Raw genomic sequence first — 21,900 nt, 5'->3', positions numbered from 1 at the left:
TACACTTGTGTCTATAAGGTAGTAGTTTTGGAATTGTTAGCTAGATTACTTGTTGGTTATTACTGCATTGTCGGAACTAGAAGCACAAGCATTTCGCTACACTCGCATTAACATCTGCTAACCATGTGTATGTGACAAATACAATTTGATTTGATTTTATTTGAATTATGCACCACCCCATGGGACTCAATCGCGGCCGGTTGTGATACAGCCTGGAAACGAACCAGGGTCTGTACTGACACCTCTAGCACTGAGATGCAGTGAGATGCAGTGCCTTAGACACTGTGCCACTCGGGAGCCAATTAATACATACACACACAAACATTTTAATGCACACACACATACACACACACACACACGGTAATACACACACACACACATTAATACACACACACACATAGTTTAATATACACACACATTAATACACACACACACACGTTAATACACACACACATTAATACGCACACACATTAATAGACACACACACACACACACACACACACACACACACACACACACACACACACACACACACACACACACACACACACTAATACATGCACACACATTAATACACACACACACACTGCATAGACACACATCATTCTTCCTCCCCCACATAGACACATTCACAGATAACCTTGTTCATTAACACCCATTGATCCCATCAACCCCTTGTGGTGATGCCTTAGTTGATTGGTTGTCCTCCAGACCCAGCACGAAACCCTCTCCTCTCTCCCAGATCAACTTGTGGGCTGCTGCAGCCTGTGGGATGGATGGATGTACCGGAGCTGGCTCCATTTAACAGGTGTTGGGAGTCACTCCCATGGGTGTGGGGGCCATCAAAATCTCCCATTAGGACTTGAACCTGTCACGGGTGACTGCTGGGAGGCCTTTAGGGCCACTTTACTGTACAATCACGTCTCAGCCTCGTTACCGCGGGCAACACAGATGGAACTAAATGAGATATGAGAGATGGAGCTAAATGTCTTTGTTTGTGTGTCAGTATATTGGTACCACACAAGGTTTCCAATGGCTGAACCATACAGATGGATTCATATTTTCTACTGAATGTACTATAATCTAGAAATGTATCAATAGTGTTATTTTTCTGCCCAGGGTAAGGAGAGGATTCAAAGACAGTGCTGTTTGTCTACAGACAAAAGCATTCGGCAGAGTGTGGAATGAGAGGTTGCGCTGAGCTGTTCAAGGTCTCCACAGCAGCAGCAGCAAGCTCGAGCTTTCCCTCTCTTATTCCTGAGAAATGGCTGGCTGCCACGGTCGGTCAGACAGGCAGCATCACATGATCAACCGGATGGCTTCTGCTAGAGGGAACACGGCACAACAACACCCCACTGCTAGTGCCCTTCAGTCTCTGTCTCTGTCACAGTCTCTGACACGCTCAGTGCTACAGCCCAGCACCCTTAAAAGCTGTGACGTGCCTCATGCCTAACAGAGCTTTTGTCTCTGCTTCAGTGAGGTAACGTGATGTGCTGGCCCTGGGGAGAGGAGGGGGAGATGAGGGGGAGGGGAGAACCCCAGGACATGGTCAGGTAATGGGTGCTCTGCAGTCAGTCTGTCCCTCAGCCACAGAGCCACAGGTTCTAATGATAAGAGTTGTTCCATGGAGGGAGACTCCAAATGAACTGCAGCGCTGCAGAGACAGGAGGGAGGTGGGAGGGCCTGACAAGCTGCAGAGACAGGAGGAAGGCAGGAGGGCCTGACAAGCTGCAGAGACAGGAGGAAGGCAGGAGGGCCTGACAAGCTGCAGAGACAGGAGGAAGGCAGGAGGGCCTGACAAGCTGCAGAGACAGGAGGAAGGCAGGAGGGCCTGACAAGCTACAGAGACAGGAGGAAGGCGGGAGGGCCTGACAAGCTGCAGAGACAGGAGGAAGGCGGGAGGGCCTGACAAGCTGCAGAGACAGGAGGAAGGCAGGAGGGCCTGACAAGCTGCAGAGACAGGAGGAAGGCAGGAGGGCCTGACAAGCTGCAGAGACAGGAGGAAGGCGGGAGGGCCTGACAAGCTGCAGAGACAGGAGGAAGGCAGGAGGGCCTGACAAGCTGCAGAGACAGGAGGAAGGAGGGAGGGCCTGACAAGCTGCAGAGACAGGAGGAAGGCGGGAGGGCCTGACAAGCTGCAGAGACAGGAGGAAGGCGGGAGGGCCTGACAAGCTGCAGAGACAGGAGGAAGGCGGGAGGGCCTGACAAGCTGCAGAGACAGGAGGAAGGCGGGAGGGCCTGACAAGCTGCAGAGACAGGAGGAAGGCGGGAGGGCCTGACAAGCTGCAGAGACAGGAGGAAGGCAGGAGGGCCTGACAAGCTGCAGAGACAGGAGGAAGGCCGGAGGGCCTGACAAGCTGCAGAGACAGGAGGAAGGCGGGAGGGCCTGACAAGCTGCAGAGACAGGAGGAAGGCGGGAGGGCCTGACAAGCTGCAGAGACAGGAGGAAGGCGGGAGGGCCTGACAAGCTGCAGAGACAGGAGGAAGGCGGGAGGGCCTGAAAAGCTGCAGAGACAGGAGGAAGGCGGGAGGGCCTGACAAGCTGCAGAGACAGGAGGAAGGCGGGAGGGCCTGACAAGCTGCAGAGACAGGAGGAAGGCGGGAGGGCCTGACAAGCTGCAGAGACAGGAGGAAGGCGGGAGGGCCTGACAAGCTGCAGAGACAGGAGGAAGGCGGGAGGGCCTGACAAGCTGCAGAGACAGGAGGAAGGCGGGAGGGCCTGACAAGCTGCAGAGACAGGAGGAAGGCGGGAGGGCCTGACAAGCTGCAGAGACAGGAGGAAGGCGGGAGGGCCTGACAAGCTGCAGAGACAGGAGGAAGGCGGGAGGGCCTGACAAGCTGCAGAGACAGGAGGAAGGCGGGAGGGCCTGACAAGCTGCAGAGACAGGAGGAAGGCGGGAGGGCCTGACAAGCTGCAGAGACAGGAGGGAGGCGGGAGGGCCTGACAAGCTGCAGAGACAGGAGGAAGGCGGGACGGCCTGACAAGCTGCAGAGACAGGAGGAAGGCGGGAGGGCCTGACAAGCTGCAGAGACAGGAGGAAGGCGGGAGGGCCTGACAAGCTGCAGAGACAGGAAGAAGGCCGGAGGGCCTGACAAGCTACAGAGACAGGAGGAAGGCAGGAGGGCCTGACAAGCTGCAGAGACAGGAGGAAGGCGGGAGGGCCTGACAAGCTGCAGAGACAGGAGGAAGGCGGGAGGGCCTGACAAGCTAAGAGCCCTCGCTGTGGTTCCTGAATGCCAAAACAGGCCCTCGGGGGGAAGGAGTCATTCAAATTGATGGCTGTGCATCAGAGACATGCACTTTTTATAGGGTAATACATCTCTTCCCCTACCACCTCCCCTTCTGTTTCTCACAGCGACACCCCCCCCCCATTTCTTCCTCTCCCTCCAAACCCATCTCTTTATAAACCCCATTTTCCTTTATTTTTTTCCACATATAGCTCTTGCTTTCATCCCTCCTCCTTTCCTCCCTCGCTCTCAACATCTGTCAGCCTACAGTTTCCTGGCAGTTGACAAAGAAAGAGAGAAATGGAGAGGGAGGGCCGTGTTCTCTCCTGTCGACTGCAGCTACAGTGCACCAAGACCTTGTATATAGAAAAAGAAAAATACTATACTACTGTCTCAGTACCAGACCTACAGCCCTACACACCTAATAACCCTCCACCATACAGCACAGCGCAGAGAGACCAGAGAGACCATTTGGAAGACAAGGTGTTGACAATGGAAATGGCTGCCTCGTCCTTGTATTCATCACAGGAAGCTGCTCCGGGAGAAGATAATTAGAATGAGAATGATTTCTATCTGGAGTATTTGTTATATGTGTTTTGCGACTCTGGGGGGAAATGGTCTTACATCTTCTGGAACCTCGACAAATTACGTTTAATCCTAGTTGAGTTCGGGGATGTATTGCAGCCTTGGCCAAGATAAGATTTTGAATATGTACTATTTTCCTGTCAGACTTGTTGGCTGTTTGTTATGGAAGGTAGCAAATCTGAGCAACCACCCAGGATGCCTGATGCACAACGAGCCATAAACAAGCCAGACCAGAGATATTAATCCCAATACAACCACATAGATCAGATGTGTTCATACTACTGTGTTCATGCTACTGTGTTCATGCACGCCTACTGGTCAATACAACCCCCACTAAAAGCCTGCACATCCAATTACACTTAAGGCATGTTGAAACATGCATTTCCATTGGATATTTTCCGTTCATAGAGGCTTCTGTCACTTAGCTTCTGAGTCCTGTCATATCAAGGAATCTCCATAGTAACGGTGTTGGCACAACCCGTTGGCTGCTGTGCTGTGCTCAACCCACTCTCTATAGAATCTGCTCTGGCTAAAATATTGATCAGCGCTGAGATAGTTATTACTAGCTCCTAATTACCATCTCGCTATTGGCAGGGTAGAAGGAATGAGCCTTTTATGAATTTCACATGAGCAGCCAAAGTCAAGCCATCCAAGTGTAGCAATCTGCAGCCTATTCATCTTCCATGAATCATTTACTCTGTGATCGATTAAGTGATTTGTTCAGTCAGGGCAATTTGGCAGCAGCCAATGAGGAGCTGGGAACAGACGCGACTCCATTTGCTATTGTCTAATTAATGCAATAAACATCCCAGGTAACAAATGAACACATTTCCCTGTGATACTGGGCGGGTAACTCTCACTCTGCAGGGGCAGATGGGGTAGCTGCAACATCTGGGCTTTGATGTCACCACAGTGACTAACGACCAGGACCAGGGCTTTGATGTCACCATAGTGACTAATGACCAGGACCAGGGCTTTGATGTCACCACAGTGACTAACGACCAGGACCAGGGCTTTGATGTCACCACAGTGACTAATGACCAGGACCAGGGCTTTGATGTCACCACAGTGACTAACGACCAGGACCAGGGCTTTGTTGTCACCACAGTGACTAACGACCAGGACCAGGGCTTTGATGTCACCACAGTGACTAACGACCAGGACCAGGGCTTTGTGCTAGCTTGACAAACACACCTAGCTCCAGACTTACTGCATCCTACCACTCTGGTGCTGTGTAGAAATGTCTCCCCCACTGACTTAAGCTATGACAAATATAGAGTGCCACAAATACAGACCCCTCCGATTCAATCATCCGGGCTGAGAATCAGAACCACTTATGTGGAAAACTGAAGGAAAAACACCACAACAGAAAATAGATGAGAGAAGACATGGCAAGTGGCGTGGTTAATTCTTTGAGTGCTTGCTGGCGGCACTGGCAGAAATATGGGCGAGCATTCACATCGACACACTACACACACACTACTCACACACACACTGCTCACACACACACTGCTAGCACACACACTGCTCGCACACACACTGCTCACACACACACACGCACGCACACACACACACACACACACAGAAAAACAAACTCATATACATATATACACACAGTAGACTAAATCCTTGAAAAACAAACTCTCACAGAAACACAGACTCTGAATAAGTTTAGAATCTCAGACGAGTGTGTGAGCTCTGTGTGGATTTACCAGAGCAGTAGAGAGAGAGAAGTCCGGACTCCTCTGGGGAGCCTCCTGAATCCCTACAAAGGCTCAGTAACGGGTGTTATTGAGATAGGCCCTACTCTCTGCAATCACTCTCTCTCCCACACACCCGCACACTCTCACACACACACACGCTCACACACACACACACACGCACGCACGCACACACGCACACACGCACGCACGCACGCACACACACACACACACACACACACACACACACACACACACACACACACACACACACACACACACACACACACACACACACACACACACACACACAGAGAGAGAGAGCGAGCAGGCTGTGTTGGGTGCAGCAGAGATACCTCCACACCTCTCCCCTGGGTAATTATTTTGACATTATTACATGTGCTCGGATCTCAGTCGCCTTGGCAAAGTGACAGGCAAATGTATCACTCCAGGGGGCTTCTGGGTTATCTGTAGCCGCAGGAGAAGATAAATGACAAAATAAAAGCTCTCTCTGCTTAAATTGTTTCTACTAATTCTGTGGGGGAGATTTATGAGTCTATCTATTGATGCGTGAACGGAGATGTGTTAGGAATGTATGTTTGCACACAGATCTGATAAACACGCAGGTATTGGTTATCTATAGATCCATCAGTCATCTATCAGCGTTAGAGCAGGCTTGTTCAGTGCAGCGCAGACATAATACATACTTTAGGAAGGGTACTATAGTCAAGATGTGTAAAGTCCAGATCAGAGGTCAGCACAGCTTTAGATGCATGTTGTTGATAATAACAACGGTATGGTCTAATGCTATAGCTTAATGTTATGGTCTAATGGTATAGCATAATGTTATAGTATAATGTTATAGTCTAATGGTATAGTCTAATATTATATGTTAATGTTATAGCATAATTGTCACGTTCTGACCTTTATTTTCTGTGTTTTTGTGTTTAGTTAGTATGGTCAGGGGCGTGAGTTGGGTGGGCAGTCTATGTTTGTTTGTCTAGGTTTTGGGAATTTCTATGTTTCGGCCTAGTATGGTTCTCAATCAGAGGCAGGTGTCATTAGTTGTCTCTGATTGAGAATCATACTTAGGTGGCCTGGGTTTCACTGTGTGTTTGTGGGTGATTGTTTCCTGTCTCTGTGTATGCACCAGATAGGACTGTAATTTGAGTTTTCACGTTTTCTTGTTTTGTTAGTTTGTTCATGTGTACCTTAAAGCATTAAAGAAGTACCATGGAAAATTACCACGCCGCGTATTGGTCCTCTGATCCGTTTCGCCTCTCCTCTTCGGAGGAAGAGGAGGAAACTCGTACAGAATCACCCACCACAATGGACCAAGCGGCGTGGTAAAGGACAGCGACAGCAGCAGCAGCAACAACAACAGCGGCTAGCATCAGAGCTGAATCTGGACTACACAACTTGGGAGGAGATAGATAGGTGGGCGGTCGACCCAGGGAGAGTGCCGGGCCCGCCTGGGATTCGATGGAGCAATGCAAGGAAGGTTACAGGAGAATGAGGTTGGCTGGGGAAAATGATCGGCGGCAATGAGGAGCCAGCACGGCAGTGCATAGGTTTTTTTTTGGGGGGCACACACAGGTAGCAGACCTGATCACTCCTCGTGCTTATTATGAGCAGCGCATTACTGGTCAGGCACCGTGTTATGCGGTTGAGCGCACGGTGTCGCCAGTGTGTCCATAGCCCGGTGCGCTATAGGGCAGCCCCCGAGAGTGCCATGCGAGTGTGGGCATTGAGCCAGGGCGTATGGTGCCTGCTCAGCGGGTCTGGTCGCCGGTACGCAGTCTTGGTCCAGGTTATCCTGCGCCGGCTCTGCGTGCTGTGTCTCCGGGCGCTGGGAGGGTGCAGTGCGTCCTCTGCCTGCGCTCCGCTCGTACCGGGCAACTGTGGGAGTGGAGCCTAGGGGAGAGGTGCGTGTAGTAAGCACTAGATCTCCCGTGCTTACCCACAGCCCGGTTCAACCTGTGCCTGCACTCTTGAGGGTCCGGGCTCGAGTAGTTGTCCAGCCTGGGGAAGTGGTGCCAAGGTTGCGCACCAGAGCTCCAGTGCTCCCCCACAGCCCGGTCTTTCAGGCTCCTCCTAACACCAAGCCTCCTGAAAGTCTCCCCAGCCTGGTGCCTCCTGTAGCAGCTCCACGCACCAGGCTGTCTCTCAGTCTCCTCCCTGCAGGTGCTCCCGCCTGTCCGGCGCCGCTGCCGGAGCGTTTGTCCGGGCGCCGCTGCCGGGCCTCCCGCCTGTCCGGGCGCCGTTGCCGGAGCCTCCCGCCTGTCCGGCGCCGCTGCCGGAGCCTCCCGCCTGTCCGGCGCCGCTGCCGGGCCTCCCACCTGTCCGGAGCCTCCCGCCTGTCCGGCGCCGCTGCCGGAGCCTCCCGCCTGTCCGGCGCCACTGCCGGGAGCCTCCCGCCTGTCCGGCGCCGCTGCCTCCTGTAGCAGCTCCACGCACCAGGCTGTCTCTCTGTCTCCTCTCTGCAGGTGCTCCCGCCTGTCCGGCGCCGCTGCCGGAGCCTCCCGCCTAGCCTGTCCGGCGCCGCTGCCGGGAATGTCCCGCCTGTCCGGGCCTCCCGCCTGTCCGGCGCCGCTGCCGAGCCTCCCGCCTGTCCGGCGCCGCTGCGGAGCCTCCCGCCTGTCCGGCGCTGCTGTCGGAGCCTCCCGCCTGTCCGGCGCCGCTGCTGGAATGTGTATGCGCCGCTGCTCCCGCCTGTTATCAGCCCAGGGCGCCAGAGCCCCTAGCCCAGGGGCGCCAGAGCCCCTCAGCCCAGTTAGCCCAGAGGCGCCAGAACCCCTCAGCCCAGAGGCGCCAGAGCCCCTCAGCCCAGGCGCCAGAGCCCCTCAGCCCAGATGTCCCTCTGTCCAGAGCCCCTGTCCCTCTGTCCAGAGCTTCTGCCCCTCTGTCCCGAGCTGCCCCTCTGTCCAGTGGGGTCATAGAGGGGTTGCCATGGTGAGAAAGCCACGGAGGCGGACAAAGACAATGGTGAAGTGGGGTCCGCGTCCCGCGCCAGAACCGCCACCGCGGACAGATGCCCACCCAGACCCTCCCCTATAGGTCAAGGTTTTGCGGCCGTCCGCACCTTTGGGGGGTACTGTCACGTTCTGACCTTTATTTTCTGTGTTTTTGTGTTTAGTTAGTATGGTCAGGGCGTGAGTTGGGTGGGCAGTCTATGTTTGTTTGTCTAGGTTTTGGGAATTTCTATGTTTCGGCCTAGTATGGTTCTCAATCAGAGGCAGGTGTCATTAGTTGTCTCTGATTGAAATCATACTTAGGTGGCCTGGGTTTCACTGTGTGTTTGTGGGTGATTGTTTCCTGTCTCTGTGTATGCACCAGATAGGACTGTAATTTGAGTTTTCACGTTTTCTTGTTTTGTTAGTTTGTTCATGTGTACCTTAAAGCATTAAAGAAGTACCATGGAAAATTATATTGGTCCTCTGATCCGTTTCGCCTCTCCTCTTCGGAGGAAGAGGAGGAAACTGTTATAATGTTATAGTCTAATGGTATTGTCTAATATTATAGTATAATGACATAAGAAATGTTATAGTCTAATATTATATGTTAATGTTATAGCATAATGGTATAGTCTAATGTTATCGCATAATGTTATAGTCTAATGTTATACCATGGTGGCATAAGACATGTTATAGCATAATGGTATAGTATAATGTTATAGCATAATGTTATAGCATAATGTTATAGCATAATGTCATAAGAAATGATATAGTCTAATGTTATAGTCTAATGTTATAGTCTAATGTCATAAGAAATGTTATAGTGTAATGTTAAATTCTAATGTTAAAGCCTAATTTTATAGCATAATGTTATAGCATAATGTAAGTTTAATGTTATAGTCTAATGTCATAAGAAATGTTATAGTATCATGTTAAAGTCTAATGTTAAAGCATAATGTAATAGCATACTGTTATAGTCTAATGCACTAGTCGAACGTTATAGTCTAATGTTATAGTCGAACGTTATAGTCTAATGTTATAGTATAATGTTATAGTCTAATGTTATAGTATAATGTTAGTCTAATGTCATACGAAATGTTATAGTCTAATGTTATATCATACTGTTATAGTCTAATGTTATATCATTATGTTATAGTCTAATGTTATAGTCTAATGTTATATTCTAATCTTATAGTATAATGTTATATCATTATGTTTTAGTCTAATGTTATATCATTATGTTATAGTCTAATGTTATATCATTATGTTATAGTCTAATGTTATAGTCTAATGTTATAATATAATGTTATAGTCTAATGTCATACGAAATGTTATAGTCTAATGTTATATCATACTGTTATAGTCTAATGTTATATCATTATGTTATAGTCTAATGTTATAGTCTAATGTTATAATATAATGTTATAGTCTAATGTCATACAAAATGTTATAGTCTAATGTTATATCATACTGTTATAGTCTAATGTTATATCATTATGTTATAGTCTAATGTTATAGTCTAATGTTATATCATTATGGTATAGTCTAATGTTATATCATTATGTTATAATATAATGTTATAGTCTAATGTTATAGTCTAATGTTATAATATAATGTTATATCATACTGTTATAGTTTAATGTTATATCATTATGTTTTAGTCTAATGTTAAATCATTATGTTATAGTCGTATGTTATATCATTATGTTATAGTCTAATGTTATAATATAATGTTATAGTCTAATGTTATATCATACTGTTATAGTTTAATGTTATATCATTATGTTTTAGTCTAATGTTATATCATTATGTTTTAGTCTAATGTTTATCATTATGTTATAGTCTAATGTTAAATCATTATGTTATAGACTAATGTTATAGCATACTGTTATAGTCTAATGTTAAAGTCTAATGTTATAGTATAACGTTATAGTATAATGTTATAGTCTAATGTTATAGTCTAATGTTATAGTATAATGTTAAAGTATAATGTTATAGTATAATGTTATAGCATTATGTTATAGGTTAATGTTATAGGTTAATGTTAGAGCATAATGTTATAGGTTAATGTTATAGGTTAATGTTATAGGTTAATGTTATCGCATAACATTATAGGTTAATATTATTGCATAATGTTATAGCATACTGTAATAGTCTAATGTTTTGCATAATGTTATTGCATAATGTTATAGTCTAATGTTATAGCATAATGTTATAGCATAATGTTATAGCATTATGTTAGAGCATAATGTTAGAGCATAATGTTATAGGTTAATGTTATAATCTAATGTTATAGGTAAATTGTATAGTGTAATGTTAAAGGTTAATTTTATAGTGTAATTTTATAGTGTAATGTTATAGGTTAATGTTATAGGTCAATGTTATAGTCTTGTGTTATATTATAATGTTATATGCTAATGTTATAGTATAATATTATAGCATAATGTCATAAGAAATGTTGTAGTCTAATGTTATAGTCTGTTATTCCATAATGTTATAGAATACTGTTATAGTATCATCTTATAGCATAATGTTATAGTCTAATGGTATAACCTAATGTTACAGTCTAATGTTATAGCATTATGTTATAGTCTAATGTTAGTCTAATGTTATAGTCTAGTGTTATAACCTAATGTTACAGTCGAATGTTATAGCATAATGTTATAGTCTAATGTTTGACTGGGTTGCTGGGTTTTCACAGTCTGATGGAGGTGGTTTGAAAGCCCTTCAGAATAGAGGTGATGTGTTGTGTATGCTGTTGGTTTTGATTGGCAGAGTGATGACAGGTGTGGTGTTGTTTGGCTCTATGTGTGGAGAGAAGGGCTCTCTGTCCCTGATGGAACACTGACGGGTAGAACACTCACCTTCCATTGCTCATCAGACCCCCGTCAACACGCTGGAACGTCACTGGGGTCAGAGTGGAGGAGAGGAGAGAGGGAGCGCCACGACATAAAAGGAGAGAAAAGACAAAGCAATATGTTTGACTTTTTATATAATTTCAATGACATTGATGACCACATCAGGGCTGCATTGCCAACGCTAATACCGGTTGATCAGAGAGAGTTCTGATGGTTTTAGCCCCCAACCATTATCAGGAATTATTCTCATGAACGACCGCACCACTGCACCCAATGTGTCCTTCCAGTGTCTTCTGTAGCTGGCTGGATATTGATGGCTTCCCTAAGGGATGCAGAGGCCCCACAGTGTCCATTCTTATCATGGAAAATATAACAAGGATGCTGTGAATAAGGTAGCAGATTGCATTGCTTTGCATAAAGTGACACGTAATGTGTTTTTCTCAAAGACAAGATGCTTGATGAGAACAGAAACTCATTTCATCTCCCATTTTTTGGTTTGAATCATTATCAGATTTGTGATTAAATCTCGGCCAAAATAAAAATGATTAGAAAAGGCAGAGGGCTCATTAATCAGGTAGAATTAGATGTGTGGGGGCTGGAAGGAAGTGAGTTACAGATCTCTCTAGCAGCAGGGTACACTGACTAGCATGACTCTCAGAAGCCATCTACAGATAATAAATAAGAGTCTTTGTCAGCAGCTAGTAAAACTGTTGCAGCTCAGCGTAAGAGACCGTTTCATCTCTGCTCAACACAGATGATGACAATAAGACATCAGAAGACTGAGCGTGCCAAACGTCAATGGATTACAGGAAATGGAAAAAAAGAGAGAAAGAACCATAGAGTTTTGTAAATCACCCTGTGCGGATGACAGAGGAAATCACCCCGCGCGGTTGACAGAGGAAATCACCCCGTGCGGTTGACAGAGGGGGAGAAGGAAAAAACAGAAACCTACTTGAGTCGAGAAGGAGCTGATAGTAATGTGGCTTATTTTATCATTTCCTGTGATCCATTGACGTTTGGCACGCTCAGTCTTCTGATGTCTTATTGTCATCATCTGTGTTGAGCAGAGATGAAACGGTCTCTTACGCTGAGCTGCAACAGTTTTACTAGCTGCTGACAAAGACCCAAATGTTGTTCCCTAGATGGAGATTAAAGGGAGGAGGGCTGAACATTCCTTCACTCCTCTCCTCCACTCAGGTTTATTTTCCAACAAGCCAAGGCACGGGCCAAATAAAGTATTCAGAGAATACAGGAAGAATACAGGAAAAAATGGTGATAGTGTGACACAGAGAGTGCTGCTGGTAGGACAATCTCTTCACTTTGTCATCAACCAACCAAAACACTTTTACCACCATCATTCTGGAACTGTACACTGGCATGTTGCAGTATATAAGTGAAAAACCAACCCCAACACAGTAATGACCTAAAACAAGAAAACTCCCTCAAAACCTTACTGTTATGCTGCTTCAATCATACCACATGAGCTTATTTACCTACTTTGACAGTGTATCTCCTAAAGAAAATGGTTGACATTCCTTATTCAACATTACTCTATAGCTACTTCTCTTTATTACACTAGCAAGAAACACATCTCTCTCTCCATATCTCCTCTCTCACGCTCCTGCAGTATCTCTCTCTCTCTCCTATCTCTCCTACAGTATCTCTCTCTCTCTCTCTCTCTCTCTCTCTCTCTCTCTCTCTCTCTCTCTCTCTATCTCTCCTACAGTATTTATCTCTCTCTCTCCTATCTCTCCTACAGTATCTATCTCTCTCTCTCTCCTATCTCTCCTACAGTATCTATCTCTCTCTCTCTCCTATCTCTCCTAGTATCTCTCTCTCTCTCCTATCTCTCCTACAGTATCTCTCTCTCTCTCTCCTATCTTTCCTACAGTATCTCTCTCTCCTATCTCTCCTACAGTATCTCTCTATCTCTCCTATCTCTCCTAGTATCTCTCTCTCTCCTATCTCTCCTACAGTATCTCTCTCTCTCTCCTATCTCTCCTACAGTCTCTCTCTCTCTCCTATCTCTCCTACAGAATCTCTCTCTCTCCTACAGTATATCTCTATCTCCTATCTCTCCTACAGTATCTCTCTCCTACAGTATCTCTCTCACTATCCTACAGTATCTCTCTCTCTCTCCTATCTCTCCTAACTCTCCTACAGTATCTCTCTCTCCTATCTCTCCTACAGTATCTCTCTCTGCCTCATATCTCTCCTACAGTATCTCTCTCTGCGTCCGATCTCTCCTACAGTATCTCTCTCTGCCTCATATCTCTCCTACAGTATCTCTCTCTTCTATAGTATCTCTCTCTCTCCTATCTCTCCTACATAATCTATCTCTCTCTCTCTCCTACAGTATCTCTCTCTCCTATCTCTCTCTCCTATCTCCTATCTCTCCTACTGTATCTCTCTCCTAACTCTCCTACATAACTCTCTCTGCCTCATATCTCTCCTACAGTATCTCTCTCTCTCCTACAGTATCTCTCTCTCTCCTATAGTATCTCTCTCTCTCTCCTATCTCTCCTACAGAATATATCTCTCTCCTACAGTATCTCTCTCCTATCTGTCTCTCCTATCTCCTATCTCTCCTACAGTATCTCTCTCCTAAAGTATCTCCTACAGTATCTCTCTCTCTCCCTCTCCTATCTCTCCTACAGTATCTCTCTCCTAAAGTATCTCCTACAGTATCTCTCTCTCTCCCTCTCCTATCTCTCCTACAGTATATATCTCTCTCCTATCTCTCCTACAGTATCTCTCTCCTACAGTATCTCTCTCACTATCCTACAGTATCTCTCTCTCCTATCTCTCCTATCTCTCCTACAGTATCTCTCTCTGCCTCATATCTCTCCTACAGTATCTCTCTCTGCCTCATATCTCTCCTACAGTATCTCTCTCTGCCTCCGATCTCTCCTACAGTATCTCTCTCTGCCTCATATCTCTCCTACAGTATCTCTCTCTTCTATAGTATCTCTCTCTCTCCTATCTCTCCTACATAATCTATCTCTCTCTCTCTCCTACAGTATCTCTCTCTCCTATCTCTCTCTCCTATCTCCTATCTCTCCTACTGTATCTCTCTCCTAACTCTCCTACATAACTCTCTCTGCCTCATATCTCTCCTACAGTATCTCTCTCTCTCCTACAGTATCTCTCTCTCTCCTATAGTATCTCTCTCTCTCTCCTATCTCTCCTACAGAATATCTCTCACTCCTACAGTATCTCTCTCCTATCTGTCTCTCCTATCTCTCCTACAGTATCTCTCTCCTAAAGTATCTCCTACAGTATCTCTCTCTCTCCCTCTCCTATCTCTCCTACAGTATCTCTCTCCTAAAGTATCTCCTACAGTATCTCTCTCTCTCCCTCTCCTATCTCTCCTACAGTATATATCTCTCTCCTATCTCTCCTACAGTATCTCTCTCCTACAGTATCTCTCTCACTATCCTACAGTATCTCTCTCTCCTATCTCTCCTAACTCTCCTACAGTATCTCTCTCTGCCTCATATCTCTCCTACAGTATCTCTCTCTGCCTCATATCTCTCCTACAGTATCTCTCTCTGCCTCCGATCTCTCCTACAGTATCTCTCTCTGCCTCATATCTCTCCTACAGTATCTCTCTCTCTCCTATAGTATCTCTCTCTCCTATCTCTCCTACATAATCTATCTCTCTCTCTCTCCTACAGTATCTCTCTCTCCTATCTCTCTCTCCTATCTCCTATCTCTCCTACTGTATCTCTCTCCTAACTCTCCTACATAACTCTCTCTTCCTCATATCTCTCCTACAGTATCTCTCTCTCTCCTACAGTATCTCTCTCTCTCCTATAGTATCTCTCTCTCTCTCCTATCTCTCCTACAGAATATCTCTCTCTCCTACAGTATCTCTCTCCTATCTGTCTCTCCTATCTCTTATCTCTCCTACAGTATCTCTCTTCTAAAGTATCTCCTACAGTATCTCTCTCTCTCCCTCTCCTATCTCTCCTACAGTATCCGGGGTGGCAGGGTAGCCTAGTGGTTAGAGCGTTGGACTAGCAACCGGAAGGTTGCACGTTCAAATCCCCGAGCTGTTGTTCTGCCCCTCTCATTGAAAATAAGAATTTGTTCTTAACTGACTTGCCTAGTTAAATAAAGGTAAAATAAAAAAATATCTCTCTCTCTCGCTCTATTTCCTAGGAGCGAGAAGAGAATAGGGAGGCTGATACTGTGCTCTGCGGTGGGAATGTCCCTATCTTTGCTCAGACACATGTATTCTCCGCTGTGGAGGACTTTAATGTTAGCCAGCCTGACGTGGCTGTGCGCTGCTCCTTCCTCCAGATAAGGACTTTCTCCAATATGAATAGGGATGAGTCAAGGACTGAAGGTGATGAGGAGGACTGGTTTAATAAGCATGAAGGGCATTAAGGACATAATCAACGTATAAAATCCCGTCAAATCTTCTTCCCTGCTGGTTGCGTGCCTCGAAAACCCGTTACCTCTCCTGTATGACAGCTTTAATGTAGGAGTCAGGGACACTGTGTGTGGGCATCACCTCATCTCCTAGCTAACATCCTAAATGACACACTACCTCACTCATACACTAAGTGACATTAAAAAATACAACCAACAAAATATTCATATCTAAACCAGTCCTCCTCGTCACCTTCAGTCCTTGACTCATTGTTCTCTCCCGGTGGACACCACCCTGATCCTCTAGCCTGAGTGCAGTGTGCTTACAATCTAATACACACACTCTTCAGTTTCACTAGTACGTTTGAGTGGAACACTTATCTTCCAGTGGCCAGAGCCCCAGGTGAGAATAGGGAGTGGTTGATTGTCTACAGGGGGATCGGGCAGAGGAGCAGGGGGTGTATCACAGAGAGAATGTGTTGCCTGGAGTGGCTAAGCTACAGCCAGGACCCCCAGCCAGCCTCCCTGCACTGGCCTTATCTCCGTCACACTGCTGGTACAGGACCAGTAGAGAAGAACCCCAGTCTGAGGAACTCATTTCATATGTAATGGACTCTGTTCTCCTCAATTCATCTATATCTCTCCAGGAGAGTACAGTGAGCAGACAGAGGCTTTTCTCTCCTGTATTTAGAGTTTCATTCATCGAGAGACAGAGGCTGATTGCCTGTTTGCTCAGCATTGGTGCCAGTCAGGTCCACTTTGGGAGAGCATGTACTGATAATCCTTTACAGTATAGGGGGCTAACATTGTTACAGTTATCAATTTAACTGCAATGAACCAATTAGTCCATGGTGTATGAAGTAGCAGAGCCACTTAATGCTATGACGAGAGATAAAGAAGACTACCAGAGTAGCCAATGAGGATATTTTAAAAGGGCAACATAATCACATAAATAATCCCCAATCAACACCAACACCTATAGAAAGAGAAGGACCCCTTCAAGCCCAATGCAAACCTCACAGGAACATCAAAGAGGAGAGAGAAGAGTCTTCAGGACGAATACCCACTACTATCAAAGAGGGGAGTACAGAGTCTTTAAGGAGGAATACCCACTACTATCAAAGAGGAGAGTGAAGAGTCTTTAGGGAGGAATACCCACTACTATCAAAGAGGGGAGTACAGAGTCTTTAAGGAGGAATACCCACTACTATCAAAGAGGGGAGTACAGAGTCTTTAAGGAGGAATACCCACTACTATCAAAGAGGAGAGTGAAGAGTCTTCAGGACGAATACCCACTACTATCAAAGAGGAAAGTACCGAGTCTTTAAGGAGGAATACCCACTACTATCAAAGAGGAGAGTGAAGAGTCTTCAGGAGGAATACCCACTACTATCAAAGAGGAGAGTACAGAGTCTTTAAGGAGGAATACCCACTACTATCAAAGAGGAGAGTGAAGAGTCTTCAGGACGAATACCCACTACTATCAAAGAGGAGAGTGAGGAGTCTTTAAGGAGGAATACCCACTACTATCAAAGAGGAGAGTGAAGAGTCTTCAGGACGAATACCCACTACTATCAAAGAGGAAAGTACCGAGTCTTTAAGGAGGAATACCCACTACTATCAAAGAGGAGAGTGAAGAGTCTTCAGGAGGAATACCCACTACTATCAAAGAGGAGAGTACAGAGTCTTTAAGGAGGAATACCCACTACTATCAAAGAGGAGAGTGAAGAGTCTTCAGGACGAATACCCACTACTATCAAAGAGGAGAGTACAGAGTCTTTAAGGAGGAATACCCACTACTATCAAAGAGGAGAGTACAGAGTCTTTAAGGAGGAATACCCACTACTATCAAAGAGGAGAGTACAGAGTCTTTAAGGAGGAATACCCACTACTATCAAAGAGGAGAGTGAAGAGTCTTCAGGACGAATACCCACTACTATCAAAGAGGAGAGTACAGAGTCTTTAAGGAGGAATACCCACTACTATCAAAGAGGAGAGTACAGAGTCTTTAGGGAGGAATACCCACTACTATCAAAGAGGAGAGTGAAGAGTCTTCAGGATGAATATCCACAACTATCAAAGAGAAGAGTACAGTCTTTAAGGAGGAATACCCACTACTATCAAAGAGGAGAGTGAAGAGTCTTCAGGACGAATACCCACTACTATCAAAGAGGAGAGTACAGAGTCTTTAAGGAGGAATACCCACTACTATCAAAGAGGAGAGTACAGAGTCTTTAAGGAGGAATACCCACTACTTTCAAAGAGGAGAGTACAGAGTCTTTAAGGAGGAATACCCACTACTATCAAAGAGGAGAGTGAAGAGTCTTCAGGACGAATACCCACTACTATCAAAGAGGAGAGTACAGAGTCTTTAAGGAGGAATACCCACTACTATCAAAGAGGGGAGTACAGAGTCTTCAGGAGGAATACCCACAACTATCAAAGAGGAGAGTACAGAGTCTTTAAGGAGGAATACCCACTACTATCAAAGAGGAGAGTACAGAGTCTTTAAGGAGGAATACCCACTACTATCAAAGAGGGGAGTACAGAGTCTTTAAGGAGGAATACCCACTACTATCAAAGAGGAGAGTACAGAGTCTTCAGGACGAATACCCACTACTATCAAAGAGGAGAGTACAGAGTCTTTAGGGAGGAATACCCACTACTATCAAAGAGGAGAGTGAAGAGTCTTCAGGATGAATATCCACAACTATCAAAGAGAAGAGTACAGAGTCTTCAGGACGAATACCCACTACTATCAAAGAGAGAGTACAGAGTCTTTAAGAGGAATACCCACTACTATCAAAGAGGAGAGTGAAGAGTCTTTATCAAAAGGAGAGTGAAAAGTCTTTGGGAGGAATACCCACAACTATCAAGAGGAGAGTACAGAGTCTTTGGGAGGAATACCCACTACTATCAACGAGGGGAGTACAGAGTCTTTAAGGAGGACTACCCACTACTATCAACGAGGAGAGTGAAGAGTCTTTAAGGAGGAATACCCACTACTATCAAAGAGGAGAGGGAAGCGTCTTTAAGGAGGAATACCTACTACTATCAACGAGGGGAGTACAGAGTCTTTAAGGAGGACTACCCACTACTATCAACGAGGAGAGTGAAGAGTATTTGGGAGGAATACCCACTACTATCAAAGAGGAGAGTGAAGAGTCTTTGGGAGGAATACCCACAACTGTCACAGAGGAGAGTACAGAGTCTTTGGGAGGAATACCCACTACTATCAACGAGGGAGTACAGAGTCTTTAAGGGGGAATACCCACTACTATCAAAGAGGAGAGGGAAGAGTCTTTGGGAGGAATACCCACTTCTGTCACAGAGGAGAGTACAGAGTCTTTGGGAGGAATACCCACTACCATCAAAGAGGAGAGTGAAGAGTCTTTGGAAGGAATACCCACTACCATCAAAGAGGAGAGTGAAGAGTCTTCAGGAGGAATACCCACTACTATCAAAGAGGAGAGTACAGAGTCTTTAAGGAGGAATACCCACTACTATCAAAGAGGAGAGTGAAGAGTCTTCAGGACGAATACCCACTACTATCAAAGAGGAGAGTACAGAGTCTTTAAGGAGGAATACCCACTACTATCAAAGAGGAGAGTACAGAGTCTTTAAGGAGGAATACCCACTACTATCAAAGAGGAGAGTACAGAGTCTTTAAGGAGGAATACCCACTACTATCAAAGAGGAGAGTGAAGAGTCTTCAGGACGAATACCCACTACTATCAAAGAGGAGAGTACAGAGTCTTTAAGGAGGAATACCCACTACTATCAAAGAGGAGAGTACAGAGTCTTTAGGGAGGAATACCCACTACTATCAAAGAGGAGAGTGAAGAGTCTTCAGGATGAATATCCACAACTATCAAAGAGAAGAGTACAGTCTTTAAGGAGGAATACCCACTACTATCAAAGAGGAGAGTGAAGAGTCTTCAGGACGAATACCCACTACTATCAAAGAGGAGAGTACAGAGTCTTTAAGGAGGAATACCCACTACTATCAAAGAGGAGAGTACAGAGTCTTTAAGGAGGAATACCCACTACTTTCAAAGAGTAGAGTACAGAGTCTTTAAGGAGGAATACCCACTACTATCAAAGAGGAGGGTGAAGAGTCTTCAGGACGAATACCCACTACTATCAAAGAGGAGAGTACAGAGTCTTTAAGGAGGAATACCCACTACTATCAAAGAGGGGAGTACAGAGTCTTCAGGAGGAATACCCACAACTATCAAAGAGGAGAGTACAGAGTCTTTAAGGAGGAATACCCACTACTATCAAAGAGGAGAGTACAGAGTCTTTAAGGAGGAATACCCACTACTATCAAAGAGGGGAGTACAGAGTCTTTAAGGAGGAATACCCACTACTATCAAAGAGGAGAGTACAGAGTCTTCAGGACGAATACCCACTACTATCAAAGAGGAGAGTACAGAGTCTTTAGGGAGGAATACCCACTACTATCAAAGAGGAGAGTGAAGAGTCTTCAGGATGAATATCCACAACTATCAAAGAGAAGAGTACAGTCTTTAAGGAGGAATACCCACTACTATCAAAGAGGAGAGTGAAGAGTCTTCAGGACGAATACCCACTACTATCAAAGAGGAGAGTACAGAGTCTTTAGGGAGGAATACCCACTACTATCAAAGAGGAGAGTGAAGAGTCTTTAAGGAGGAATACCCACTACTATCAAAGAGGAGAGTGAAGAGTATTTGGGAGGAATACCCACTACTATCAAAGAGGAGAGTGAAGAGTCTTCAGGATGAATATCCACAACTATCAAAGAGAAGAGTACAGTCTTTAAGGAGGAATACCCACTACTATCAAAGAGGAGAGTGAAGAGTCTTCAGGACGAATACCCACTACTATCAAAGAGGGGAGTACAGAGTCTTTAAGGAGGAATACCCACTACTATCAAAGAGGGGAGTACAGAGTCTTCAGGACGAATACCCACTACTATCAAAGAGAAGAGTACAGTCTTTAAGGAGGAATACCCACTACTATCAAAGAGGAGAGTACAGAGTCTTTAAGGAGGAATACCCACTACTATCAAAGAGGAGAGTGAAGAGTCTTCAGGACGAATACCCACTACTATCAAAGAGGGGAGTACAGAGTCTTTAAGGAGGAATACCCACTACTATCAAAGAGGGGAGTACAGAGTCTTTAAGGAGGAATACCCACTACTATCAAAGAGGGGAGTACAGAGTCTTTAGGGAGGAATACCCACTACTATCAAAGAGGAGAGTGAAGAGTCTTCAGGACGAATATCCACAACTATCAAAGAGAAGAGTGAGGAGTCTTTAAGGAGGAATACCCACTACTATCAAAGAGGAGAGTACAGAGTCTTCAGGACGAATACCCACTACTATCAAAGAGGAGAGTACAGAGTCTTTAAGGAGGAATACCCACTACTATCAAAGAGGAGAGTGAAGAGTATTTGGGAGGAATACCCACTATTATCAAAAAGGAGAGTGAAAAGTCTTTGGGAGGAATACCCACAACTGTCACAGCGGAGAGTACAGAGTCTTTGGGAGGAATACCCACTACTATCAACGAGGGGAGTACAGAGTCTTTAAGGAGGACTACCCACTACTATCAACGAGGAGAGTGAAGAGTCTTTAAGGAGGAATACCCACTACTATCAAAGAGGAGAGGGAAGCGTCTTTAAGGAGGAATACCTACTACTATCAACGAGGGGAGTACAGAGTCTTTAAGGAGGACTACCCACTACTATCAACGAGGAGAGTGAAGAGTATTTGGGAGGAATACCCACTACTATCAACGAGGAGAGTGAAGAGTCTTTGGGAGGAATACCCACAACTGTCACAGAGGAGAGTACAGAGTCTTTGGGAGGAATACCCACTACTATCAACGAGGGGAGTACAGAGTCTTTAAGGGGGAATACCCACTACTATCAAAGAGGAGAGGGAAGCGTCTTTGGGAGGAATACCCACTTCTGTCACAGAGGAGAGTACAGAGTCTTTGGGAGGAATACCCACTACCATCAAAGAGGAGAGTGAAGAGTCTTTGGAAGGAATACCCACTACCATCAAAGAGGAGAGTGAAGAGTCTTTGGGAGGAATACCCACTACTATCAACAAGGAGAGTGAAGAGTCTTTGGGAGGAATACCCACTACTATCAACGAGGGGAGTACAGAGTCTTTAAGGAGGAATACCCACTACCATCAAAGAGGAGAG

The 21,900-nt window shown here is 45.5% G+C and overlaps 1 protein-coding gene across 7 annotated transcripts in view; it reads right to left on the bottom strand.

Annotated features, from left to right (window-relative positions):
• LOC118379305 (roundabout homolog 2-like) overlaps positions 1-21,900 on the bottom strand; it is a 152,331-nt gene that overhangs the window by 49,144 nt on the left and 81,287 nt on the right. For all 7 annotated transcript variants that reach the window (XM_052507522.1, XM_052507555.1, XM_052507634.1 and 4 more), the window contains one exon: positions 11,332-11,374. In XM_052507522.1, the coding sequence (XP_052363482.1) occupies positions 11,332-11,374 (43 nt within the window). The remainder of the gene's footprint in view (positions 1-11,331; positions 11,375-21,900) is intronic.

This window comes from Oncorhynchus keta, chromosome 1 (assembly GCF_023373465.1).
Source record: "Oncorhynchus keta strain PuntledgeMale-10-30-2019 chromosome 1, Oket_V2, whole genome shotgun sequence".
In the NCBI taxonomy this organism is placed as follows: domain Eukaryota; kingdom Metazoa; phylum Chordata; class Actinopteri; order Salmoniformes; family Salmonidae; genus Oncorhynchus; species Oncorhynchus keta.
This window is presented reverse-complemented; position numbering and strand designations above follow the sequence as displayed.